Source organism: Pimephales promelas, chromosome 8, assembly GCF_988280905.1.
Source record: "Pimephales promelas chromosome 8, fPimPro1.hap1.1, whole genome shotgun sequence".
Taxonomy (NCBI): domain Eukaryota; kingdom Metazoa; phylum Chordata; class Actinopteri; order Cypriniformes; family Leuciscidae; genus Pimephales; species Pimephales promelas.
In genome coordinates this window covers 32,971,038-32,993,738 of record NC_142776.1, presented here as the reverse complement: position 1 = coordinate 32,993,738, position 22,701 = coordinate 32,971,038, and the positions used below count along the sequence as shown (strand labels likewise).

Here is a 22,701-nt window from a genome sequence, read left to right as displayed (position 1 = left end):
GGGTTGGCTGGGAATTTGGGAAATGAGTCTAGATTACAGGGCAGGGGAATTTTAGGATGTGTCTGCAAAGAGTTCTGTGAGGATTTATTGTCTGCTGAACGAAACCGGGAGGGGGGAAATGAGACAGTGCTTTAATCAGTTTCATTAACCCTCAAAGGCTGGGTGAGTTGCATCATTTATGGTTCAGCCATTAAATTCAATGGAAATCACACCAATCAAGAGAAAGTCAGAAAACAAAGGGAATGAATAAACGGCGTGGGTTCTGAATTGACAGATGGAAGTGTTGCTGCGTCATTATTTTACGCATGACTTCTCTCATTTGCAATGTCTCTCTCACTGGAGAATTCATGTGTAGTATCCATCATAATTTTCTCTTATGTACATTTATTTTATCCATCTTTAATGGCTCCTAGATGATGCATGTGTCATGATTTTACTCAGCTCGGAATTGGCTCAGGAAACGCCCCACTTTAAAGCACTTGAATGACATTTGCTCTTCGAGTAGCTTTTTAGTTAGATGGATGGGAATTAATAATGTAGCACTGAAACAATGTATTCTCATGCCTTTTTCATGTTTGAGAGGCAACAACCAAGAAGTGCTGTCATTATAATAAGGCTAGAAACTTTCTCCGTAATGACGTCCTGTTTTTTTTTCTTTCATCTGTTTGTTGATGAGTGCCTGTTCCCCCATTTTTTTCTCTTTCAGTGCTACATGTCTCTCATTTGGCTTTTTTTTTTTCTGTTTCTAGGTCATACATCACCAGTGAAGAGTTTACGACCTGTGAGTATGATAACAGATTTTCAGATGTGATAATGACCTTGTAGAACTGAGAAAATGGCAGAATATTTTGTTTTGTGCTTATGAAATATCTTCTCAATTCTCAAGCTTCCCTTCCTGTAAAGTACTAAAGTGTGATACTGTAGTAACACTAACACATTCCACACCATTTGCACTGGCGACATAAATTAATCCTGTGGCTTGTACATTTTTTAAGTGATTAGATGTACAATTTTCACTTGAGTATGATATAACAGGCAAAACTGTCCCATAGACTTACTTTGAAGAAGGATTTTGAGGGATCAGAAAACCATAGAGACTTGTGGGTGGGCACTTGACTCTGGCCTGTAAACAAAAACATGGAAATCACCCAGAACAGCCCAAACATTCCTAGTAACCACCTAGAAAACCATTGAAACCACATAGAACAATTTAGAAACACCCTAGCAACCATATAAAACACATAAGAAGCAGTTATCAAACACCCAAGACATTATAGAAACCACCTTGTAGTAAACATACAATAATAAAGAGAACACCTAACAACCACCAAGAACACAATAGAAATGCCTTAGCAACCACCCAGAACACCTTAGAAACACCCTAGCAACCACCTAAAATACCTTAGAAACCTTAAAAAGCAGTTATCAAACACTCATGACACTATTTGTAGTAGCCACAACAATAAAACCCTAACAAAAAAACACCTAACTATCACCCAAACACCATAGAAATACCCTGGCAACCACACAGAACACCTTAGAAACACCCTAGTAACCACCTAAAATACCTTAGAAACCATAAAAAGCAGTTATCGAACACTCATGACACTATTTGTAGTAACCACAACAATAAAACACTAACAAAAAACACCTAACTATCACCCAAACACCGTAGAAATACCCTGGCAACCACACAGAACACCTTACAAACACCCTAACAACCACCTAAAATACCTTAGAAACCATAAAAAGCAGTTATCAAACACTCATGACACTATTTGTAGTAACCACAACAATAAAACACTAACAAAAAAACACCTAACTATCACCCAAACACCGTAGAAATACCCTGGCAACCACACAGAACACCTTAGAAACACCCTAGCAACCACCTAAAATACCTTAGAAACCATAAAAAGCAGTTATCAAACACTTATGACACTATTTGTAGTAACCACAACAATAAAACACTAACAAAAACACCTAACTACCACCCAAACACCGTAGAAATACACTGGCAACCACACAGAACACCCTAGAAACCACCTAATAACTTCTAGCGACCAGAAGGAAAATCTTAGAAATCAATTATCAAACACCCAGGACACTCTTGTAACCATCTGGTAACCACCCAGAAAAGTAGCCCATAGCACTTAGTAATGCCCCAGCAAACAGAACATCAGGATACCCACATTGCAATCCTTGGCAACCAACTTAGTATCATGGTGGTGAGTTTTGTGTGTGGACAACATCACTTATATTTTCTACAGTAAATGTAAAAAATGTAGTTGCTTAAAATGTAATGCTTTATAAATTCTGTAACTAAAAACAAAACCATTAATAGTTTGGGCGTGTCAGGCTGTATTTTCCTGTGGGTTTCGTGAAAGACAGTGTTTTTGAGTGTCACTCTTGAAATGGAAACTGTAATTAATATTTTTTCCACTAACCAGACCATGAAGGCAAGATCCAACAAAAAACATTGTTTCTGTAGTCTATCTATCTGTATACACATGCTTGCATTCTTTCAAAAGACACACCCTGCAATCCGTTTTACTGTAAATGTTGCTTGTTCAGGTCCATATCTATGTTCACTCTGCGAGGTGGTATTAAAGCATGTTTTATTCCCCTTGTATTCCAACAGAGACCGGGGATGAGTGCCAGTACTGAGACTCTGGACCGTTGCCATGACATCATGGTTCCCCAGGCTTTGACCTATCACTCAAACACACTGCCATGTAGCTCTCCAAAACAAGACGCTTCCCTCCACTACAGCAAGCCCAAAGCTTTGCCGGAGAGCATAGGTGAGTCTCTGCTGGGCTGAGACAGCAAGGAGGAAACTCTTTTAATTTACAGCACCATGATGTTGAAAACATTCTAGTAGGTGGGTATATATATATATATATATATACATTGAGTGTTATTTGGTGGGTGAGGGAACCCTAAAATTTTGATAATAGGTGCAATAGGGAAAAATTACCTCATTTTCATCTGTCAGTGAAGAAAGTAAACATAGGCTTAGCTGATATTTAAGTTTTATGAATCATTTTCTTAAACAATTTACTCAAGGCTACCAGGTCAGTATTGCCAATAGGAACCTTCTACAAGAGAGATTTGGTCCAGCGGTATCTATCGGACTCCACCATTGTAAAAAGCTAACCGGAAGAGCCGCATCCCTACTAAAAGACGTACTTCCGGTCTTCAATTATTTCGTGACATAGGCCTATTGGTTTTACTTTTTTTTTTGATGTATTGATGAATGTGGTTTATTTCCAATTTATTTATCATACCTCCGTGGAAATCTGTCTATTGTTATGCAGCACCTCACACTAAGGAGTTGGACGTGTTCATTAAGCGAGATCAGGACACAGGCTTTGGCTTCCGTGTGCTTGGGGGAGAGGGCTCAGAACAACCAGTAAGTCCTTCATTCTTCCGTAACCACATTACTGAATATTTACATGAATTGTATTTATGTGATTTATTCGCAGATCGACTTTTGTGTCTTATCTCTAAAATGGACCTATCCATCTAATTCCATTAGGTCTACATCGGTGCCATCATTCCCCAGGGGGCGGCGGAGAAGGAAGGCCGTCTGAGGGCCGGAGATGAGCTCATTGGCATCGATGGCATCATTGTAAAGGGGAAATCTCACAAACAAGTTCTGGATCTGATGACTAACGCAGCACGTAACGGACAAGTGCTTCTTTCAGTGCGCAGGAAGGTCATTTACAGAGGTGAGCACTGCTGACTGACAGGCCTTAGACATAAAAACCAGTGCTGGAGTGTAATTAACTGCCTGAATAGCTTTTTATTAAAGGTCAGTCTGTGTAATCTTCTGCTCTATAGATGCCCAAGTGAATGTTGGGAGCGGGGCAATGACACTTGTGAATGGCTCACCCCGGCTTCCCCGTATCCAGGTGCCAAGTGTTAAGGACCAGGAGTCATTTGATATCACACTCCATCGTAAAGATAATGAGGGCTTTGGATTTGTCATTCTCACCTCAAAGAGCAAACCGCCACCTGGAGGTAACAGCAGATTCATTGATATTATTTACACAAAATGTTTATCGCTAGGATTTGGAATCAAGAACCAGTTCTTATTCAAACGGTTATATACTTATATTTTATTTTATGTAATATTCAGTTTTTTACCACATAATACTATGACACTGTTTCCTGCACCAGCATTTCACTGCTAAATTATTATTAAGGTTGTTAGTTGTTTAAAAAGACATATTTTGAAAAAACTATTGTTAGAATATACATTCAGAACAGTTTTTTGGGGGCAATAAAAAAGTCAATTAATTGTTTATATATATATATTAAAGAAACAAATTTGAGATGAAAAATTATAAACATTTAAAGAAAAGTTCAGAACAGTTTTTTTGGGGCAATAAAGAAGTCAATTAATTGTTTATATACGGTATATATATTAAAGAAACAAATTTGAGATGAAAAACAATAAACATTTAAAGAAAAGCACATGGTCAACATGACATTAATTCACCACTATTTAGGTTAAATTAAATTATTAAATAAAGAAATAAAAAAAAATATATAATATAAATACAACATCTAAAAGTAGTTGACTTTACTAGTTGATGATTATATATATATCTATTTATTTTTTATTTTTAAAAACAATAAAATATTTTTCCTGATTTTTTACATTTTATTTTATTTTATTATTCTATTTAGTTTGATTTTATTTTATATATACAGTAATCAACAACTAGTAAAGTCTACTAAAGTTCACCTGTCTATTACTTTTAAATGTTTTATTTATATTATTTTTTTATTTAATAATTTAATTTGACCTTATTAGTGGCGATTTAATGTCATGTTCACCGTGTGCTGTTCTTTAAATCTGTATTGTTTTTCATCTCAAAGTTATTTCTTTAATTTCTACCTTTGTATCACCGATACAGCCATACACATGTAAATGGAAGTACGTGGCAGTTGTATCAAAACTTGTTGCTGTTTTTTGAGTATTTTGTGTCACCTGCATTGCATTTGGCATGTCGTGTTAAACATACAGTAGTTTAACTTTTAAAGAGTGTCCTGGGACCCATGCGCTCCGTTCCATTCCGCTCCATCCAGCAGTTTTGCACAAACTCAGACAGTTAATTCATTATATCATTACATACTATATATAAAACTCAAGCCGTTCTAATTCTGCTAAGTGATTTGCCTAAGTGTGTGTTGCAGTGATTCCTCATAAGATTGGACGAATAATCGAGGGCAGTCCAACTGACCGCTGCGGGTTGTTGAATGTGGGCGACCGCATATCCGCTGTGAACAGTCAGTCCATTGTGGAGCTCTCCCACAACGACATTGTTCAGCTCATCAAAGACGCAGGGAACTCAGTCACGCTCACCGTGGTTCCTGAGGACGGTGAGTGAGATAATGAAATGTCACATAAATACTGCCGCAGTACATATTCCTGCATTCTCAACCTGTGCCTCATGCTTTGATTTGTCACACCAGGGCAATGATGTAGCTTCAATTAAAATGCTAATATCCACAGCAGAATTTGATATTAATTATGCATGCATATTTAAATTGAACGTTTTAAAAAGGGCACTTAGACCAATTACTAGCTTATTTAAAATACAAAGCATGAAAATACACAGTTCATTTTTCTCTGTCATGTTTGATTTCTGTTGGCTCCCAGGTATGAATATAATACAACAAAAAAGCATTAATTGACAGAGGCTTTTGTAGTTAAAACGTTCTTGATCTTATTTATTTATCATTATTATGTCATAATACAGAGGTAAAAAAAAACTTTAATACTTAGCATTTCATATGACAATCCATCTGTTTTGATTGGCGGTTTAGAGTACAAAGGTCCGCCCTCAGGAGCAAGCTCGGCCAAACAAAGTCCAGCACCTCAGCACAAGATTTTCAAAAACACTCAGGATGAGAGGTGCAGTCCATTATTACATATTTAGACCACTATAAATGTGCTTATACAACCATATACCCAATATAATTAACCTCCAATCACATATGGAGGATTTAAAGGGATAGTTCACTTTGAAATTAATTTTTGGTATGTTTTAGCTTAACTCGAGGGCATCCAAGATGGTGTCTTTGTTTCCACAGTAGTTTCAATTTTGATATTTTTAGGTCAAACCGTTCTTGTCTGTCAGTCATATAATGGAGGTCTATGGGGTCCACCACAAAGAGTTCAAATGAAATGTAAGTACACATTGATGGCCTAAGACAGAAAAAGAGCGGTTTGTGTGAGAAAACAAACAGTATTTATATCGTTTTTTACCTCTTGTATCCACAGCCACGTCCAAGTGATCTGAGGGTGCAGGCGCTTCGTTCTGCACAAGCGCTGGAAAGCGCCGGAAGTGATCTCTCGCGGGGTCTGTTGATGTACCAAAATCTTCTTCCATTGCGATTTCATGTATATCTATGTTTAGATGTTCACAGTGTAGGGTAACACTTCTGAAATCTCTGTGTAAATAATGAGAATACGCGCCCGCGCCCTCAGATCACTTGGACGTGGCTGTGGTTACAAGAGGTAAAAACGATATAAATACTGTTCGTTTTCTCACACAAACCGCTTATTTCGTGTCTTAGGCCATCAATGTGTACTTACATTTACGAGTCATTAAATCATGTTTCATTTGGACCTCTCTGAGCATGCTCTCTGAGTTGGTGACCATATACCTACATTATATGACTGACAGACAAGAACAGTTTGACCTAAAAACATCAAAATTCAAAATACTGCAGAAACAAAGACACCTACATCTTGGATGCCCTCGAGGTAAGCTAAAACATACCAAAAAATAGTTTCAAAGTGAACTATCCCTTTAAGCCACCCTGCCTTCTGATCTATAATACATGTTACTCATGTGCAGATATAATTTGGATATGGATGAGATCAGGGATGAGCTCATCTGGACGGAGTATAAAGCTCTTCCCATGAGTGAACAAGGAACGTTGTGTGTCGCCAACTCAAAACAGGTAAGAGTCACACTTATATCATAAACTGTACCTAAACTTTATCTAAAGTCATCACATCTAGTGTAATATGATGCAAAATAAAAATACAAATATTATATTATATTATATATTGTAGGGCTGCATGATATATCGTTTTAGCATCGATATCACGATGCACACATGCACACATTACTGGATTTGCTATGTCAATATAGGGATCGTAGTCAAGCAGCTCACTGGTCCGGAGCGCAGATTAATTGCAAAGTTTAAACATCATAGAGGAAAAGTGTATCATTTGCATGCGTTTTTAAAGTCCTATCAGTTTAAACATCAAACGTAAGAAGACTGGAACGCACACAGACAGCATGTGAACACCGAATTCAGTTCTCTTTTTTAGCTTGCACGCAAAATTAAGTTAAAATTAAGTCAATAATGTGTTGTAAACAATGGAAACATACATATCATTATATTGGATCTGTGCATTCATCTTTTAAAGTATACCCGCAGGTGTTTGTGTCACCAATGTTAATCAGACAACAAAAGAGAAAGAGAAAAATCACTTTTGTAGCTTGTATGAACTATATTTAATTTATACAGTGAAGACTGCAATGTTATTTTACATTTGATAATTCATTTTCCGTACCTGAATACTGTTAGATTTACTTGAAAAACATAAAGCACTGCTTATTTCATTTGTCTCTTTGTTCTATTGTATGTATTAGGGCCCGAGCACTGGTGGTCCGTGCGAGGACGCTCTTGGAATTGCCCCGTTTGTTATTATTATCTATGCTTGTAATGTGGTTATTATTTTCTATACAGATGTGCTCTGCTACAAAATCACCTCAATCATCCTAGAACGATTGATTCTCAACAAATAGAGCCATTCAAATCATCTGGTGAAATTGTTGTCATTGCGGAAAAAGCAAAATATTGCAATGTCAGTTTTTTTCTAATATCATGCAAGCCCCAATATACAGTATGTCATACATTATACATACACTAGGTATTTAAGCCAAGACTAAAGTAATTTAATCCAGGGTTATACTTCATATATATTCATGCCATCACTGGAATAAATTGCATTTTGTGTGTATTTTCCACCTAGGGCTGTATTGCAGTTGAGTTGGAGCGTGGTCCTCGTGGTTTCGGCTTTAGTCTGAGAGGGGGAACAGAGTATAACATGGGCCTCTACATCCTGCGGCTGGCTGAGGACGGCCCCGCTCTACAAGATGGCAGGATACACGTCAGTACAGAGAACACCACTCTTTAATAACTCGCATATTGTGGATGGAATCGGCAGACTTTTTGCATCTTCTGCAGAAATTTTAGGGAGTGCATTTAAATGTAGTAAAATGTTTTGATCAAAAAAACCTTTTTTTGATCAAAATCTAAATATGTCAAACCGTTGTTTACAGATGTCTTGAGAAATGCTTTTTTTAAGTGCTGTGAAGTACAACCTTATAAGAAGGTGACAATGTTTTTCATGTGTTTGATGATCTGGTAACACTTTACTTGAAGGGCTGTGAATAAGACTGGCATGACACCTTCATAACCATGACATGACATATGTCATGAATATGAAATAGGATTTATGCATGTTAATGACAACTGTCATTAAGTGTTAAAAAGTTATAATGGCTTCATGACAGCCAATGTTAAAACCAACCACCTGACAGTTAATGTAATGTTAACCAATAAAGCTAGTTGTTTTCTTAAGTTTGATAATTAATCTGCTATATCATATTTATGACAGGTTGTGGCAGGTTATGATGTATTGGTTTATGTCAAGGTGTCATAACAAAGACATCTCAAACAATGTCATATTTGCATTAAAAATGTCACAATTGAGTGAATGACACTTAATGACAGTTGTCACAAACATGCATAAAACTTAAATTCATATTTATTACATTTGTCATGATTATGAAGGTGTCATGTAAGTCTTTTGCACACCCCTTCAAGTAAAGTGTTACCGATGATCTTTTTGGCTGATTGTGTCTCTGCAGGTTGGAGATCAGGTAGTGGAGATCAATGGAGAACAGACACAAGGCATTAGTCACACTAGAGCCATTGAGCTGATCCAAGCTGGAGGAAACAAAGTGCTACTGTTACTGCGACCACAAGCCCTCTTAGCAGAGAACAGTGAGTAATCACACAAACCAGGATCATGCTGTGCTGATATATAAGCATACTGTAAGAACATCAAGACCACACAAGTTAACTTTCTTTCTTTCTTTCTTTCTTTCTTTCTTTCTTTCTTTCTTTCTTTCTTTCTTTCTTTCTTTCTTTCTTTCTTTCTTTCTTTCTTTCTTTCTTTCTTTTATTTCTTTTTTTTTCTTTCTTTCTTTCTTTCTTTCTTTCTTTCTTTCTTTCTTTCTTTCTTTCTTTCTTTCTTTCTTTTCTGTGCAGGTTGTGTAAGCTCATCTGCGATGTGTTACTGCCCCCAGGAACATCATCACTAACAGCCTCTTTTCCTCTAGGTCTTTTTTCTTTGGTAATGGGACTTTCACACTTTCTACACTTTCTATGCTTTCTAATTGCTAAACATTTTTCTTTATTGTCCAAGTTTATAGTAAAGGAGTAGTTCACTTAAAAAAAAAAAAAACTTTTGCTGATAATATACTCACCCCTCATGTCATCCAAGATGTCCACGTCATTCTTTCTTTAGTCGAAAAGAAATGAAGGTTTTTGATGAAAACAGTCCAGGATTTTCTCCATTTAATGGACTTCAGTGGGAACCAAACAGTTCAAGGTCCAAATGAAAGTTTCAGTGTAGCTTCAAAGGGCTTTAAACGACACCAGACGATGAATAAGGGTCTTATCTAGGACCCTTCGAGTCATGACTTGAAAAAAGTTCGAACAGGAGAGTCACGAACGCGCATCACAGAACAGAGCAAGGCGACCATTTGTGCTTATAAAACGTAAACTTTTTTTTATTTTTGAAATGACCTATCGTTTCACTAGATAAGAAGACCTTTATTCATTGTCTGAAATCGTTTAAAGCCCTTTGAACAGTTAGCACTGAAACTCTCATTTGGACCTTGAGTCGTTTGGTTTCCATTGAAGTCCATTATATGGAGAAAATCCTGGAATGTTTTCATCAAAAACCTTCATTTCTTTTCGATTGAAGAAAGACATGGACATCTTGGATGACACGGGGGTGAGTAAATTATCAGCAGGTTTTTTTAAAAGTGAACTACGCCTTTAATAAGACAATTATATATATTTTAGAACTGCACAATCAATCGTTAAAATATTGCAATTTTAATTCAAACACCCACGCGATCTTATTCTTAAACAACAACAATTCACCTGTCTATTAAACCTTTGACAAAATCATACTGGCACTTCAAATAATGATTGTATCGATTACATCATTAAATTACCAGGACTGTTAAAAATGTATTGTCATTGAATCATTCATTCAAGAGATTCATTCAAAAACGCTGATTCATACAGTAATGAACAAGTGAAAAAATGATGAGCGAGTCATTGAATAATCATTCAATAATTCATTTTATATTAATTAAACATTTTTAAATTGACTCCAGCACTTCATATTTTGTTAGAACCTCTAGTAAATTACATGTTATTTTGTTTAATTGGCTGTTCAGAATCGTGATCTCTCTTTAAAACAGTAAAATTGTGATATATTCAGAATCGTGCAGTTCTAATATATACACTAGCAACTGCCTAGCAACCACCCATAACTTTCTGTCAACTACATAGCAATGCATGTGCAGACATCCACAACAACCAAGCATTCTGGAATTAAGCACGTGTATGCAAAATCACTCAAAAAAAAAAAAATAGGTTATCATGATAAATTTTAATAAGGCTTTAATTAGTTGCAAATCTTTTCATCCTTAGGTTCTACAGGAGATGTTATCCTTCCTGATCCGCCGGAATCCAACACTTCCAACGTTCCTCTCAGTTCTCCTCTCCTTCATCCATCATCCACCTCAGCGAAGAAGGGAACACCAGACCTGACAAGCTCCTTGGATCTGGCCTGCGAGGATCCTCGCACTAAAGACAGCAAGAGGGAGAAAAGTGCCAAACCACGAAACACCAGCTCTTCCAGAGTCTCGCAGCAACGCCGCATCAAGAGTCGTTCCGCAGAGAATCTCCTTGATCTCGGAGAAACAGAGAAACCCAAAAGCTCATCCAAAGACAAAGCTCGCAGCTACAAAGAAAATCTGAAACAAAGCACTCAAGACTCCCACAAGAACAGAAAGTCCTGCCAACACAGTCGCTCAGTCAGCCCCCAGAAGTCAAAGCGTGAAGGACAGGAAGTGGCATTTGGAGAAACACAGGGACAGAAAGGGGAACGCCGTGCAAAGGGCACACTGAGCGTGGACCAGAGGAAAGGTGATGCTGAAAGGAGGAAAAAACAGGAATCTAGAGGAAGGAAGCGAAGTGAGGCCCAAGAACGGGAGGAGAGTTTGAGAACTGAGAGAAAAGCGAGGAGCAAAAAAGAGGATGAAGCGGTTGAGCCAATAGGGGAGGCTAAGCTCAAAAACACCCAAAAGAAGAAAAAACAGGAGGGAGACATGAAGAGCAAAAAAACAAAGGAGAAGGGATCTTTGAGGGATCAAAGGGAAGAAAACAAGAAGGAAGTGATTACAGACAAGGATGAAAACAAAAGAGAAGGAAATGAGAGTGAACACCCGAATGACGTCATTGTCACCACAGATGCAGCTTCAGTTACCACTAGAGAGAGTCAAGTGTTTGATCAGCCAGGACCCTTAAACCATGGCCTTTGGAAGATTCCTAGTTATGCACGCATTCTCACTCACGAGGAAGTGATGCGAGATGTTCACGAGCAGATCGAGGATGCTTGGGAATAGAAGGTCTAAGACCAGAAACATATGCATGTACGTGAATGCAAACTCTTCTTGCTAAGATTTCACACATTGACTAGGTTTACATCCAGCCAATAACCCGTTCAAAACCTGGATATTAGCAATAACCCGGTCACGAACGGCCATGTAAACACAGGTAAAAACCTGAATATTGCTCATATCCCTGATTTTAAAAACCGGGATATGATACCCCTTTTCTAACCCGATTTTTTGGTCATGTAAATGCGTATCGGCATATCCCCATAGTGATTTGTGTTCTGCGCATGTTCTGTTCGCAAGGAATCTTGGTCTTTTGAGTAGAGAAACTTCTCGGCGCATACAAAAATCCAGGTGTAGTGTACCGGAAGTAAACATGGCGAGACCAGGCGAGACACAGCACAGCATACTTTTGGAGCGAGGTCAGTAACGTTACCAGCATCAAAGCGCAAACAAAGGCGATCGCTATCTGCCCCAAACTATTCATTATCCGCGTGCTGTTGTTGTTGTTGTTGTTGTGTTTGGATACAGGAAGAAGAATCGGAAATGACGCATATTGCGTCTTAAGATTGTTCATACGTCTAGACGCTAAACGTGCGTCGGCGTTTACATGGGGATATTGCAATTCCATGTATACAGGAGAAACTCTCTCTGCTCAAGCATGTAAACGGGTTATTCCTAATGTTTCAGAAACCCGAATAGTGACCTTAACCCGACCATAACCCGAAGATTGGCTGCATGTAAACATAGTCATTGTTATTTATGCATTATAAGGCACATTAGCAGAAACCGTCTGCTGTCATGGTAGAGCAACATCTGGAGGACAATCTTGGTGAGCAAGTTACGTGTTTATAGCTAGCAACCTGAATTACAACCCATCTGGTTTATTGGCACATACATTTGAAGAAAACTTTGGACCCTTGACTACAAGACTAAACATCTTGTACTCAATGGATTTTCCTTTACAAGTCTACTGTATGTCCAATGGCTCAGAAACTACATACTTGGAACTTCTCTTAACGGGTTGCCGACACTGTAAAAAATCAAGTTGGAAAACTCAAAAACGTATACGACGAGCTTCAGGACTTTTTTGAGTATACTCAGGTTGATTACTTTTTTGCGATTACTGAAATTGTGGGCCATTCAACTGAAATCATGCATCCATAGTAAAGCAAATGCTGGTGAGGGACTTGGTTCTGTCCATCAAATTTTGATTGGACAGAGTCAGGTCTGAATGGGAGCATGCAGTCAATGAATTGACCTATGGCTAAGCCACGCCCTCAAATGCGAGGAGCCAATCACAGTGCGCAGCTAACCCAATACACTCGGACATTCTCTGCTTCCACGTCCATTGAAATGTGTCGCAGTTAGTGAGTTTTCATTCGTTTTTCTTGTCATTTTAAAGAGTAACTAAACAATTAACCAACTTTTTTTAGTTAATGATCTGTAAGAATGGACCTTTATTAATACCAGTCATTGATTCGAGTAACTTTTTTGACATTTGTTTATAAAGTGTTCAATTTCTACAATATACGGTGTAAAAACGTCTTAGTGCTGCCCTCTTCAGGTTGAACGGTGGCTACTACAGTTGAATTTTCCTATTGGATGTTCCGCACTTCGTGACGTACCCAGGTTTCAGCTCACCACGCGAGCTACGCCCTTGGCAGTATAAAAAACATCTTGTGTCGTCAAAACCACTGTAGGGAGTCAGGAGTTGGAATTGTGAGCATTGAAAACGATCAAGATAGAGTGTTTTAGCATCTATTTCGTCCCCTCTATCTCCGCTTTTTCAGCATTTTCAAATATTTCCAGTGGGTGGAGTCAGGCTCTGACCAGGGGTTTAGTTACCCTTTAAGTTTAAAATGGTCAAACAGTGTGCATGGGGTAGATGCAACTCCGACACTAGGTTCCCGAGAAGCTGGGCGACGGTGTGTATTTTTTTACCCTTTCCCAAGCCACATCTCAACCAAGATAAGTGGCTCTGGATAAAGTTATGCGGTAGCTAGACCACAACACCAACTAAACGTGGATAAAATTAAACAAGGATGTCTACATCTTTTCGAAGTGAAGTCAACAACGTATTTGAACGTTATCTTAAAAATATCTAACGTAACGTTTGGCTAACGTTAGACGTACATTAGAAAATGTTAACGTTAGCTTCTAGCTGTGTTGTACATCATGTCACTTAGCTTCATTAACGTTTCTGTAAATAACCGAGGTAACAAATGTTAACAATGTTGTGCTGAATGATTCATGTAAATACTGTAGCACTAAACGGTGATGGCAACGATATGCGGGTTATCACTTTTACACTGTGACCTATACATTTTTGGCTGGAGCTTTTCATCGACCTTCTCAACAACAAAATTATTAAAGTCCCCGTGAACCGGAAGTTGCAAACAATTTTTCTCCAGTGCTGTGACGTATTTCCAAGTGAAACGGAATATTGAACAGAGGGCAGGGTTTTACTCTAGCGCTCCTCCTCTCCATCTCTCGCTCATAGCAAACTAACGGTTCGAGGGGAGTGGTTAAGCGTTTCCCCACCCAAGCTGTGAAACCTACGTCATCAGAAAAAGAAACCATTCCAGACCGGAAGTAACTTTTCAGATTTTGATTAAAGATTACCAAGGTAAAACATTTTTTTTAATATATATTTACTTGCATGGATTAATTGTTCACCACAAGACTAGTAATATGCGCTAACAAAGTAAATAGGTTCAATTTTGATTTCACGGGGACTTTTAATGTTACCCTCCAATGCATAGTTAAGACCCTTTAGGTGACTTCCAGATGATATGTAATCGTTCTATCTCCAAAAATCACCAATTGCCTCCTGTGAAATGTCTCCTACTGTGACAGCTGCCATAGCGCCTGTCCCCGAATGTTGACTGTTTGTCCGAGTGAGTGGAGGGGGCGTGGCTTAGCCATAGGTCAATTGTTCACAATAAACAGTGAATTTTCATTTTATGGCAACTTTTAGCTCTTGACTTGTTTAAAGCTAGCTATCTGAGTAATAAACAATCTGGTTTAAAGGCACAGACATCCCTAGTCTTACCTTTATCACCTGATTGAATAGAGAGGTTTATAACCACCACAATAATGCAAGCTCTGTACCTTCAGTGCATAGACCAAGCATTCACACGCTTTCCACAAATATGTTTTTGGCCTTACACCTTGTTTTTCTCCTGTCCAGGCTTACTTCTGCTTACAGTAGCGTATGACGTGAACCATGTTGGACAGTGGTCAGGATGAGCTTCTCATTGAAATAATTTCTAAATGTTTGTAATCAGGAGTCTCGCTGTTACACAAACAGACTGATTTAACATGAGGCGTCATACAAACCGCTTTATGGAGATCATTGCTTAATCATCTTGGACAGGCAATTTCTGAGGCTTTGTGGTCAGACGCACGGAGCTCCCTTTTAATTTCCTTCGAGCCAGCTGACATTAAGCAACACAATGACTCTCTTGACATCACAATGCAATCCTTCCTTATGCAATTTAAGAGAACACGGCACGCACCATCAATCACCAAAACGACAATGCAAGTTTGTTTCGGTTAAAAACAGCACGTCCTTACCCCAAAGAATCTTTATTTTTCCTGCATGCAAACTCCTTGTTTTGTTGCATGCCTTTTTTGACCCGTGCAGGTCATCTCTAATGTTTCCGGACTTTGTAAATAAGAACCAGGGACTTTTCAGACTGTTCTATTTCTCTTCCATGTCTTTGACTCCCTGATCTCCAAATATTCTAACTGCAAACGACCAGAAACTTGTGCTTTAAGATACCAAGAAGATGATCAAATGTTTTATTTATCGAAATATGTATATGAATAGATACATGTAGCTATAACAGATTGTGACATTGATTTCGGTGTAGAGATCCAGGCTCTTGCTAAGCACCGTGGTAGTTTTACCTTGTAGCAACTGTTTTGACTTGTCACAAAACAAATGGTACATGCAAATGTATTTTTAAATAGATTTAATATAGTAAATATTTATTTTATGTTTTATTTTATTTTTTTCCTGTACATGGATTGTCCAGTCTACTCAAGATGAAGACAAGCAGTGCAAGCAATTCAAGCCCTCGGTTATGAAGCTATACTTTACTTTATGCTGGTCAACCTTTGATTTATGACCACCAGAAGCCAATGTATACATGGGTGAATCTCGTAAAGAATGTAAAGGGGTCATATTTCATCTCAAATTCAAGAGGAAATGGTACACTTTACTTAAAGACTTCAACTATGATGCATTCTCATAATGTACAGTACATTATAATGCATTATATTTGCAGATTCCTCGTTACTTCTGAAATTGTTTGTCAGGTTTTAATGCAAATTTCTAAATGTGTGTTTAATGAATATATAAGTATTGTCATTATAATAAATGATTCCACCTTACAATGCAGTAATAAGCATTAAAAGGCACAATTAATTAATAAAAAAATACATATTTTATAATGCATTATATATAAAAGCAATAAGTAAAGTGTTACTTATACAAAAATATTTTGCATGAAGAAAATGAGGCCTGTTATACCTTTAACTTACACTTAAAATATCAAAAGATGTGTGTATATACAGCATTTTATATTCATATATACAATTTAATTAATCAATATTAATATTAAAATACATTTTATATTGCACTAAATAATGAGAATATAAAACATATCATTTCCGTCAAAATCAAACTGTATGGATCAATTACAGAGATTTTTTAAGGGGAGAAATGTGCTTACAATTTATGCAAGAAATGTCACAATGCCAAAATAGACTTCATTAGGCTTCATTGTCTTTATGCAAATTAAGGTTTCTTCTTTTTTTTCTCTTGATTTGGTGAAATATGACCTAGACAGGTTTGGTGTGTGTGTGTGAGAGAGAGAGAGATTCACCCTAATGTGATAAGAATCACTGTCTGAAGTAGGGGAGAAATGATTTTCACTCCTAAAAATAGGATTGTTGCGGGTATAATGTCTTCTAACTATCTATTAGATGATCATCAGCTAATTTTGTACATGCTTGCATCACATGATCAGTTGTGGGAGGTTTCTGAAAGGGCTTATTTATTGGGGTTTTGAGGTCTGAAATGTGGCCAAGATTAATGTGTAAGGTGTGAAGTGATTTATCAATACCAAAGGACTGATGGCCATTCCACATGTGTGTAAAGTGACTATGACCTCAGGGTTTGGATATGTAACTAACAGCTGTGTGACACAGCTTTGATATAAAGGATGAGAACCCAAACTAATTACAAAGACAAGATTGTTGTACACTTTAAGTTGTGGTGGTGTTACATTGTGTTTTTTGTGCATATGACAGACTTCGAAACTCTGACAACGTGAAAGAAATGTCATAAAAGCAATGTTAGCATCTGCTGTACATAACTCATATATGTGTTCATATTTAAAAGTTATAGGCCTAGAATCACCTCATATTAGACTAAATACATATGGTCTCAATATAATGTGGTCTGATTCATGTAAATGTTTAAATATTGTACAGCACCTTTATAAAAAAATAGCTGAGTGCTCTCTCAGAACCAAGAATAGAAATATGTAAATTTGTGCCGTTATTTTTCTAAGTAATTATTTAAGAATGGGAGGAAATATTTAAAGTCAGTGTATAGAAAATAAAATCATATCCTGGTGTTCTGGTCATGTAAAGTTTTATGCGAAATCAAATCAAATGTATTTTTGAAAAATCAAGCGAGTTTCTATATTATTTGAACGGTCTCAAAACTTTTTGATGAAGTCATGAGAGCTTTCTGTCCCTCCATTGACAACTACATACTACCACTTTGATTTTCATAAAGAGATCATAAAACAAATCCATATGAATTGAGCGGTTTAGTCCAAATTTTATGAAGAGACTTGATCGCTTTACAGTAACAAAGTACATTTACTTTAAGTAAACTTTTTGAGTGTCTGTACTTTACTTTATTGTAGGCTACGTTAACTTTATTTTACATTAACTTTACTACATTTTAAAGACAATTATCGTACACTACATTTCTGTCAAGGTCCTTGAGTAGAATGTAGTAACGTCAGTCAGGGGATGATTTTGGTTGCAGGGGTTGCATTTCGGTTGAATTTTTTTTTTTTTTTTTACCTTATCGGATGTTACAACGGGTTCCCTTTTTGCTGAAAATCAAACGTGCTGTGTAACGCGAGAATGAACCGTTCTCGCTGAAGCTCAAACGCACTGCGTAACACAGCAATGAAGGACAATGAAGTGGTAGTTGTCAATGGAGGGACAGAAAGCTCTCAGATTTTAACAAAAGAAGATCTTCATTTGTGTTTTGACGATGAACGAAAGTCTTTCGGGTTTGGAACAACATGAAGGTGAGAAATTGATTACAGAGATTTCAGTTTAGGGTGAACTATCCCTTTAAGGGTCAACAGTCTACTTTTACTGAAAATGAACTTCAATGATTAGTCAAGCACACATGCGCTCATTTGAACTATAAAACAGAGTTGTCCAACTCTCAGACAAATTGCCATTTTGTGACTTGCGCTTCAGAATAATGCTGTTATCAAAGTATATGAATTATTGCTTAATTGCTATCGTTTCTATTTTTAACATCAGCACATTTCAATTGAGATAATTTTCTGCTGCGCTTTGGAAAATTAAAGGCACTGTGACCAAGCCGAACGCACAGATAAGACATATGTTTGACTAATTAAATTATTTTAAAATGACCTGAAGCCATACGATTAAAAAACACAATGACTGTGACCGTGACGTTTATTATCCCAGCTCAAGTTGTCTACAGAAGGTCTTATCCCGGTCTGTCACGCCTACAGTATTGTCTAGATGATAAAAACCTAAGGCCTGCCACACACAAAGTGTAGTGTAGTCTACTTTAATGGCTTACAGTCAAGAAATATGCCAGTCTAAGCAGCATTTGTTCTGCTGAGTTAAGCAGAACACTGCTGTCTGATTTCATGATTGTTCAGCGATGTGTAAAAGTACTCACTCCCGTTGAGACTGGAGGAGGTATTTTAGGCGGTAGCAGAGATATAAAAGAGCAGATAAATGTATCACAAACCACCGGAGCAGTGGTGAGAATGGATAATAAATGTCTGACAGGTGAAATGTATTAGGATTATTTAACACGCAGTCCTTTACGATTATGTGAACTGCCACCAGGTGTCACTAACGAGTCGTTTCCATTGAAACATGTCACTAATGGGAGAAAAACACAGCTTGTATGGTACAATAAAAGCTGAATTCTTGTTAAAGTTGAAATGTTTATCTGTGCTAAAGTTTTACATTTGTATATTTGTATTAGCCTATAGAAAAAAGCTGTCATTTAAAAAAAACAACCTTTTCCCCATCTGAATTAGCCAGGCTTATCTATCTTTATCATACTTATCTCCATAAACATTTTCATTTATCTCCATAAAATAGGGTTGAAAAGAAAGACTCATGAATCAAAGTTTATCACAAATACAAGCTGAAGTAAATGCCATCATGGTAACCAGTGTTGGGGATAATGCATTAGTAACGTGAGTTATCAGATGACTTTTTTCAAGCAACTAGAAAGTAATGCATTACCTCACTAAATCTACAACAGCAAGTTACAACAACAAGGCAAGTGACTTTTTTCCCCATTAATTGTCTGACACCTCTCCTGTCCCGCATGCTGAGAGAAATCAAGAGTAAGTGCAGAGGTGTTGGAACAGGATGGCTATATTGTGGATCTAAACTAAATGAGAGCATGACCTCACTTACACAAAAATAGATTCAGTGTTCTTCAAATAAAAACAGTGAAATGCAAACTCAGAATATTATGCAAACCTGCAATAATTACACAGATTTACTTTATTTAATCTCACTTTGCATGTCCTTCAGGCCAAGGCTTGGGCGCCGCGTTGCATTCTGGGACGTGTCGGCCATGTTGACAGCTTCGCAAATGTAAACATACCAGCAAGTCGAACGAGGAGAAGCAGCTGAGTTGGGAGAAAGAAAATAAAAAAAGATGTTAAAATCCCTAAAAGGATGCGGAATTCACCGGGATATGTTTAATAGGGAAACCAGGGACCGGTATGTGGATAAAACTGCACTTTTTTAACGGGTTGGATCCATTTGAAATTTCCTACAAACAGTGGGAGCACAGCACGTTACGTTAATTACTTAATCCGGACAAAGGTAAACTGCTCTCCACCTAGCTGCTAGTTTAGTAACAGTGCTAACAACCATTCACACATGTAACGTTCTTTTAACTATTAAATTCTGGTGTGAAAGGGTCTTCCAATTTGCAGAAAACTTTGTTAAAAAACAAGCAAGCCCAGCTCAGGTGAGAAAAAGTGACTTTCCATAAAAAGTAACTAAGTAACACAATTAGTTACTTTTTTATGGAGTAACAATTCTGTAATGCATTACTTACCTTACCATCCCCAATGTAACATACCGTACATGATGTTAAAATAAGGCAATGAACACTCCGGATGATTAAGGGTCAAGATAACAAAAAGAAGAGAGAGTCTGTGGAGAACTTTTCATCTCCAGTCGCAACTCTAAATAAAGAACACTGCCAACCAAAAATAAAATAAATAATTATCATAATATTTGAAACCGAAATGTAATGGAAACAAACGATTTAGGAATAAGCAAGGTCAAAATAATAATAAAAAAGGTTCTTAATGAATTATAATCTGCTCTAAACAGCAGTACGCCCTGTCTTAAAAAAAAAAAAAAAAAACGGTAGAAAAAGATGAAATACAAAGAAAATGGCTCTCACTTCCCCAAACAGTTCAAATAACAGAAAAGAAATAACAAAAAATAAAGTATTAAAGGTAAAGTAAGCAATTTCTGAGAAATGTTCTTACCCATGTTTTTACCCAAAAAGATCTTGATTTGCAACAGCTGGCAAACTATCTGGGACAGACGAGAAAGAGTCAGAAAACATAAAACCCATTAGGCCTATAACTGATAAAAATAAGAAGAATTATAAAGAATTAAAATGAAAAAACATCCAATGTTAAGTGTCACACATGGACTTGAATGTCAGTACAGCTTTTCACTATAAATTATAAGATAATTTGTTCTTTTTAATCCCCAAAACAGTAAAATGACGTTATATAGGTTTTCCTTACTGTTACAATCTTTTACTGTAGATCTTTTTTACAGTTAAAATTACAATCAGGAAATGATGGGAAGAACAACTAACCACTTGCCATTTTTGAACTTCAACCACCTTGAACCTTAAAGGAGTAATTCACTTTAAAAGAAACTTTTGCTGATAATCTACTCACCCCCATGTCATCCAAGATGTCCATGTCTTTCTTTCTTCAGTCGAAAATAAATTACGGTTTTTGATGAAAACATTCCAGGATTTTTCTCCATATAATGCACTTCACTGGTAACCAAATGGTTCAAGGTCCAAAAGACGTTTGGTTACCAGTGAAGTGCATTATATGGAGAAAAATCCTGGAATGTTTTCATCAAAAACCTTCATTTCTTTTCGACTGAAGAAAGAGAGACATGGATATCTTGGATGACATGGGGGTGAGTAAATTATCAGCAAAAGTTTTTTAAAAGTGAACTACTTCTTTAATGTGGACAAGCTGATGAAAAACAGAGCAGGTTTTGCTATAAATAAGTTTTGCAGAATGAGGTTTTATCTCCTTGCTCAGATGAGGAGTAAATGGGTGGAGTGTGTGTTTTTTGAGATAAGAGGCGCAGAGAGCACATTTGGAGTCTGTTACAATTGTCTAACCCCTTTCCAAGAAGTTGAGAGAGAGGAGGTTATTCAGATTCTCTGATAAAAGAGGGAAAAAATACTGCCGAATACCTTGACCATACGTGGGTGTGCTTCACATTTTCCATGCTATTAATTTACTTTGACTTTCTGGAAAGATATTAACGTTGTTGATCAGAGCTTTTTTTCCGAAGGGTCAGCAGTGGTTCAGTTGCGCCTGGTGTTCCCTGATTGAATCATTCAACTTTTTTTGTGGTTTAATATATAACATAATATATAACCACATATCCCGTGGTTTTGATTGCTATGGAGATACAAACACTGAGCCATGTAAAACACAGAGAGATGTCACAAAATAGTACAAAATAAGTCATAATGCTGATGTAAACAATTAAACATACGAAAAGTAGTTACCATAATGAACAGAGAAGGAAAACAAATTTGTAACTAGGCAGTGTCAAACATAATAACATGCCCTTGCTAGGGAACACCCTTACAATGACTCACACATTCCTTTTAAATCTGTTTGGAAAGTGGAGACGGCCTTCAAGACCTCAGCAGACTGGATTCATTAGATTTTTTACACTATTTTGATTTAAATAGGCCTATACATGCATTCAATAGCAACAGCAGTCATACACAGCTTTTGGAGATGTTCTTGCCATGTTTTACATCTCAAAGTCATCCACAATGTAAAACGTGCATGTTTAAAATATAGGCCTTCTACTATTTCTCCAATATGGATGTACTGTGCATGCATATTTTCTGTTTGTACCCACATAGCCTACAAGTTTATTTTTTTTAATGCTCTTTGATGAATATGAAGTTCAAACAAAACACACACACACACACACACACACACACACACACATATATATATATATATATATATATATATATATATAATAAAAAAATATAGAATTTATAACTGTTTGAACTATCAATTTTGATATTTTAATTTAATGCGTCCTTGCCGAATAAACGGCTTTTGAACGGTTCTGTACATAATAAAGTTGCCAAATAAAAGCAAAATATCACAGTGTCAAAAATACATATTGTTTAAAAGTGTGTACTGAACTGTACAGTGCACGCAAGTATTAGCGAGTAACACATCATTTTCTTCAATGATATTTTAATCTCTGGGGAGGAGATTTGGGAGGGGGGACTCAGACGTGATATGGGCGTGTTTTCAATCGT

The 22,701-nt window shown here is 37.0% G+C and overlaps 1 protein-coding gene across 2 annotated transcripts in view; it reads left to right on the top strand.

The window, feature by feature from the left end:
* The window catches only part of magi3b (membrane associated guanylate kinase, WW and PDZ domain containing 3b), a 117,253-nt gene extending 99,806 nt beyond the window's left edge, over positions 1-17,447 (top strand). The window contains exons 11-21 of one of the 2 annotated variants that reach the window (XM_039693399.2): positions 750-781; positions 2,642-2,801; positions 3,318-3,412; positions 3,539-3,731; positions 3,844-4,023; positions 5,206-5,391; positions 5,839-5,926; positions 6,876-6,981; positions 8,066-8,203; positions 8,967-9,102; positions 10,831-17,447. In XM_039693399.2, coding sequence (XP_039549333.2) covers positions 750-781; positions 2,642-2,801; positions 3,318-3,412; positions 3,539-3,731; positions 3,844-4,023; positions 5,206-5,391; positions 5,839-5,926; positions 6,876-6,981; positions 8,066-8,203; positions 8,967-9,102; positions 10,831-11,807 — 2,291 coding nt within the window. In that variant the 3' untranslated portion in view covers positions 11,808-17,447. Of the gene's footprint in view, positions 1-749; positions 782-2,641; positions 2,802-3,317; positions 3,413-3,538; positions 3,732-3,843; positions 4,024-5,193; positions 5,392-5,838; positions 5,927-6,875; positions 6,982-8,065; positions 8,204-8,966; positions 9,103-10,830 lie in introns of both variants that reach the window. The other variant, XM_039693398.2, reaches the window with a different exon arrangement.
* The last annotated feature ends 5,254 nt before the right edge of the window (positions 17,448-22,701 follow it).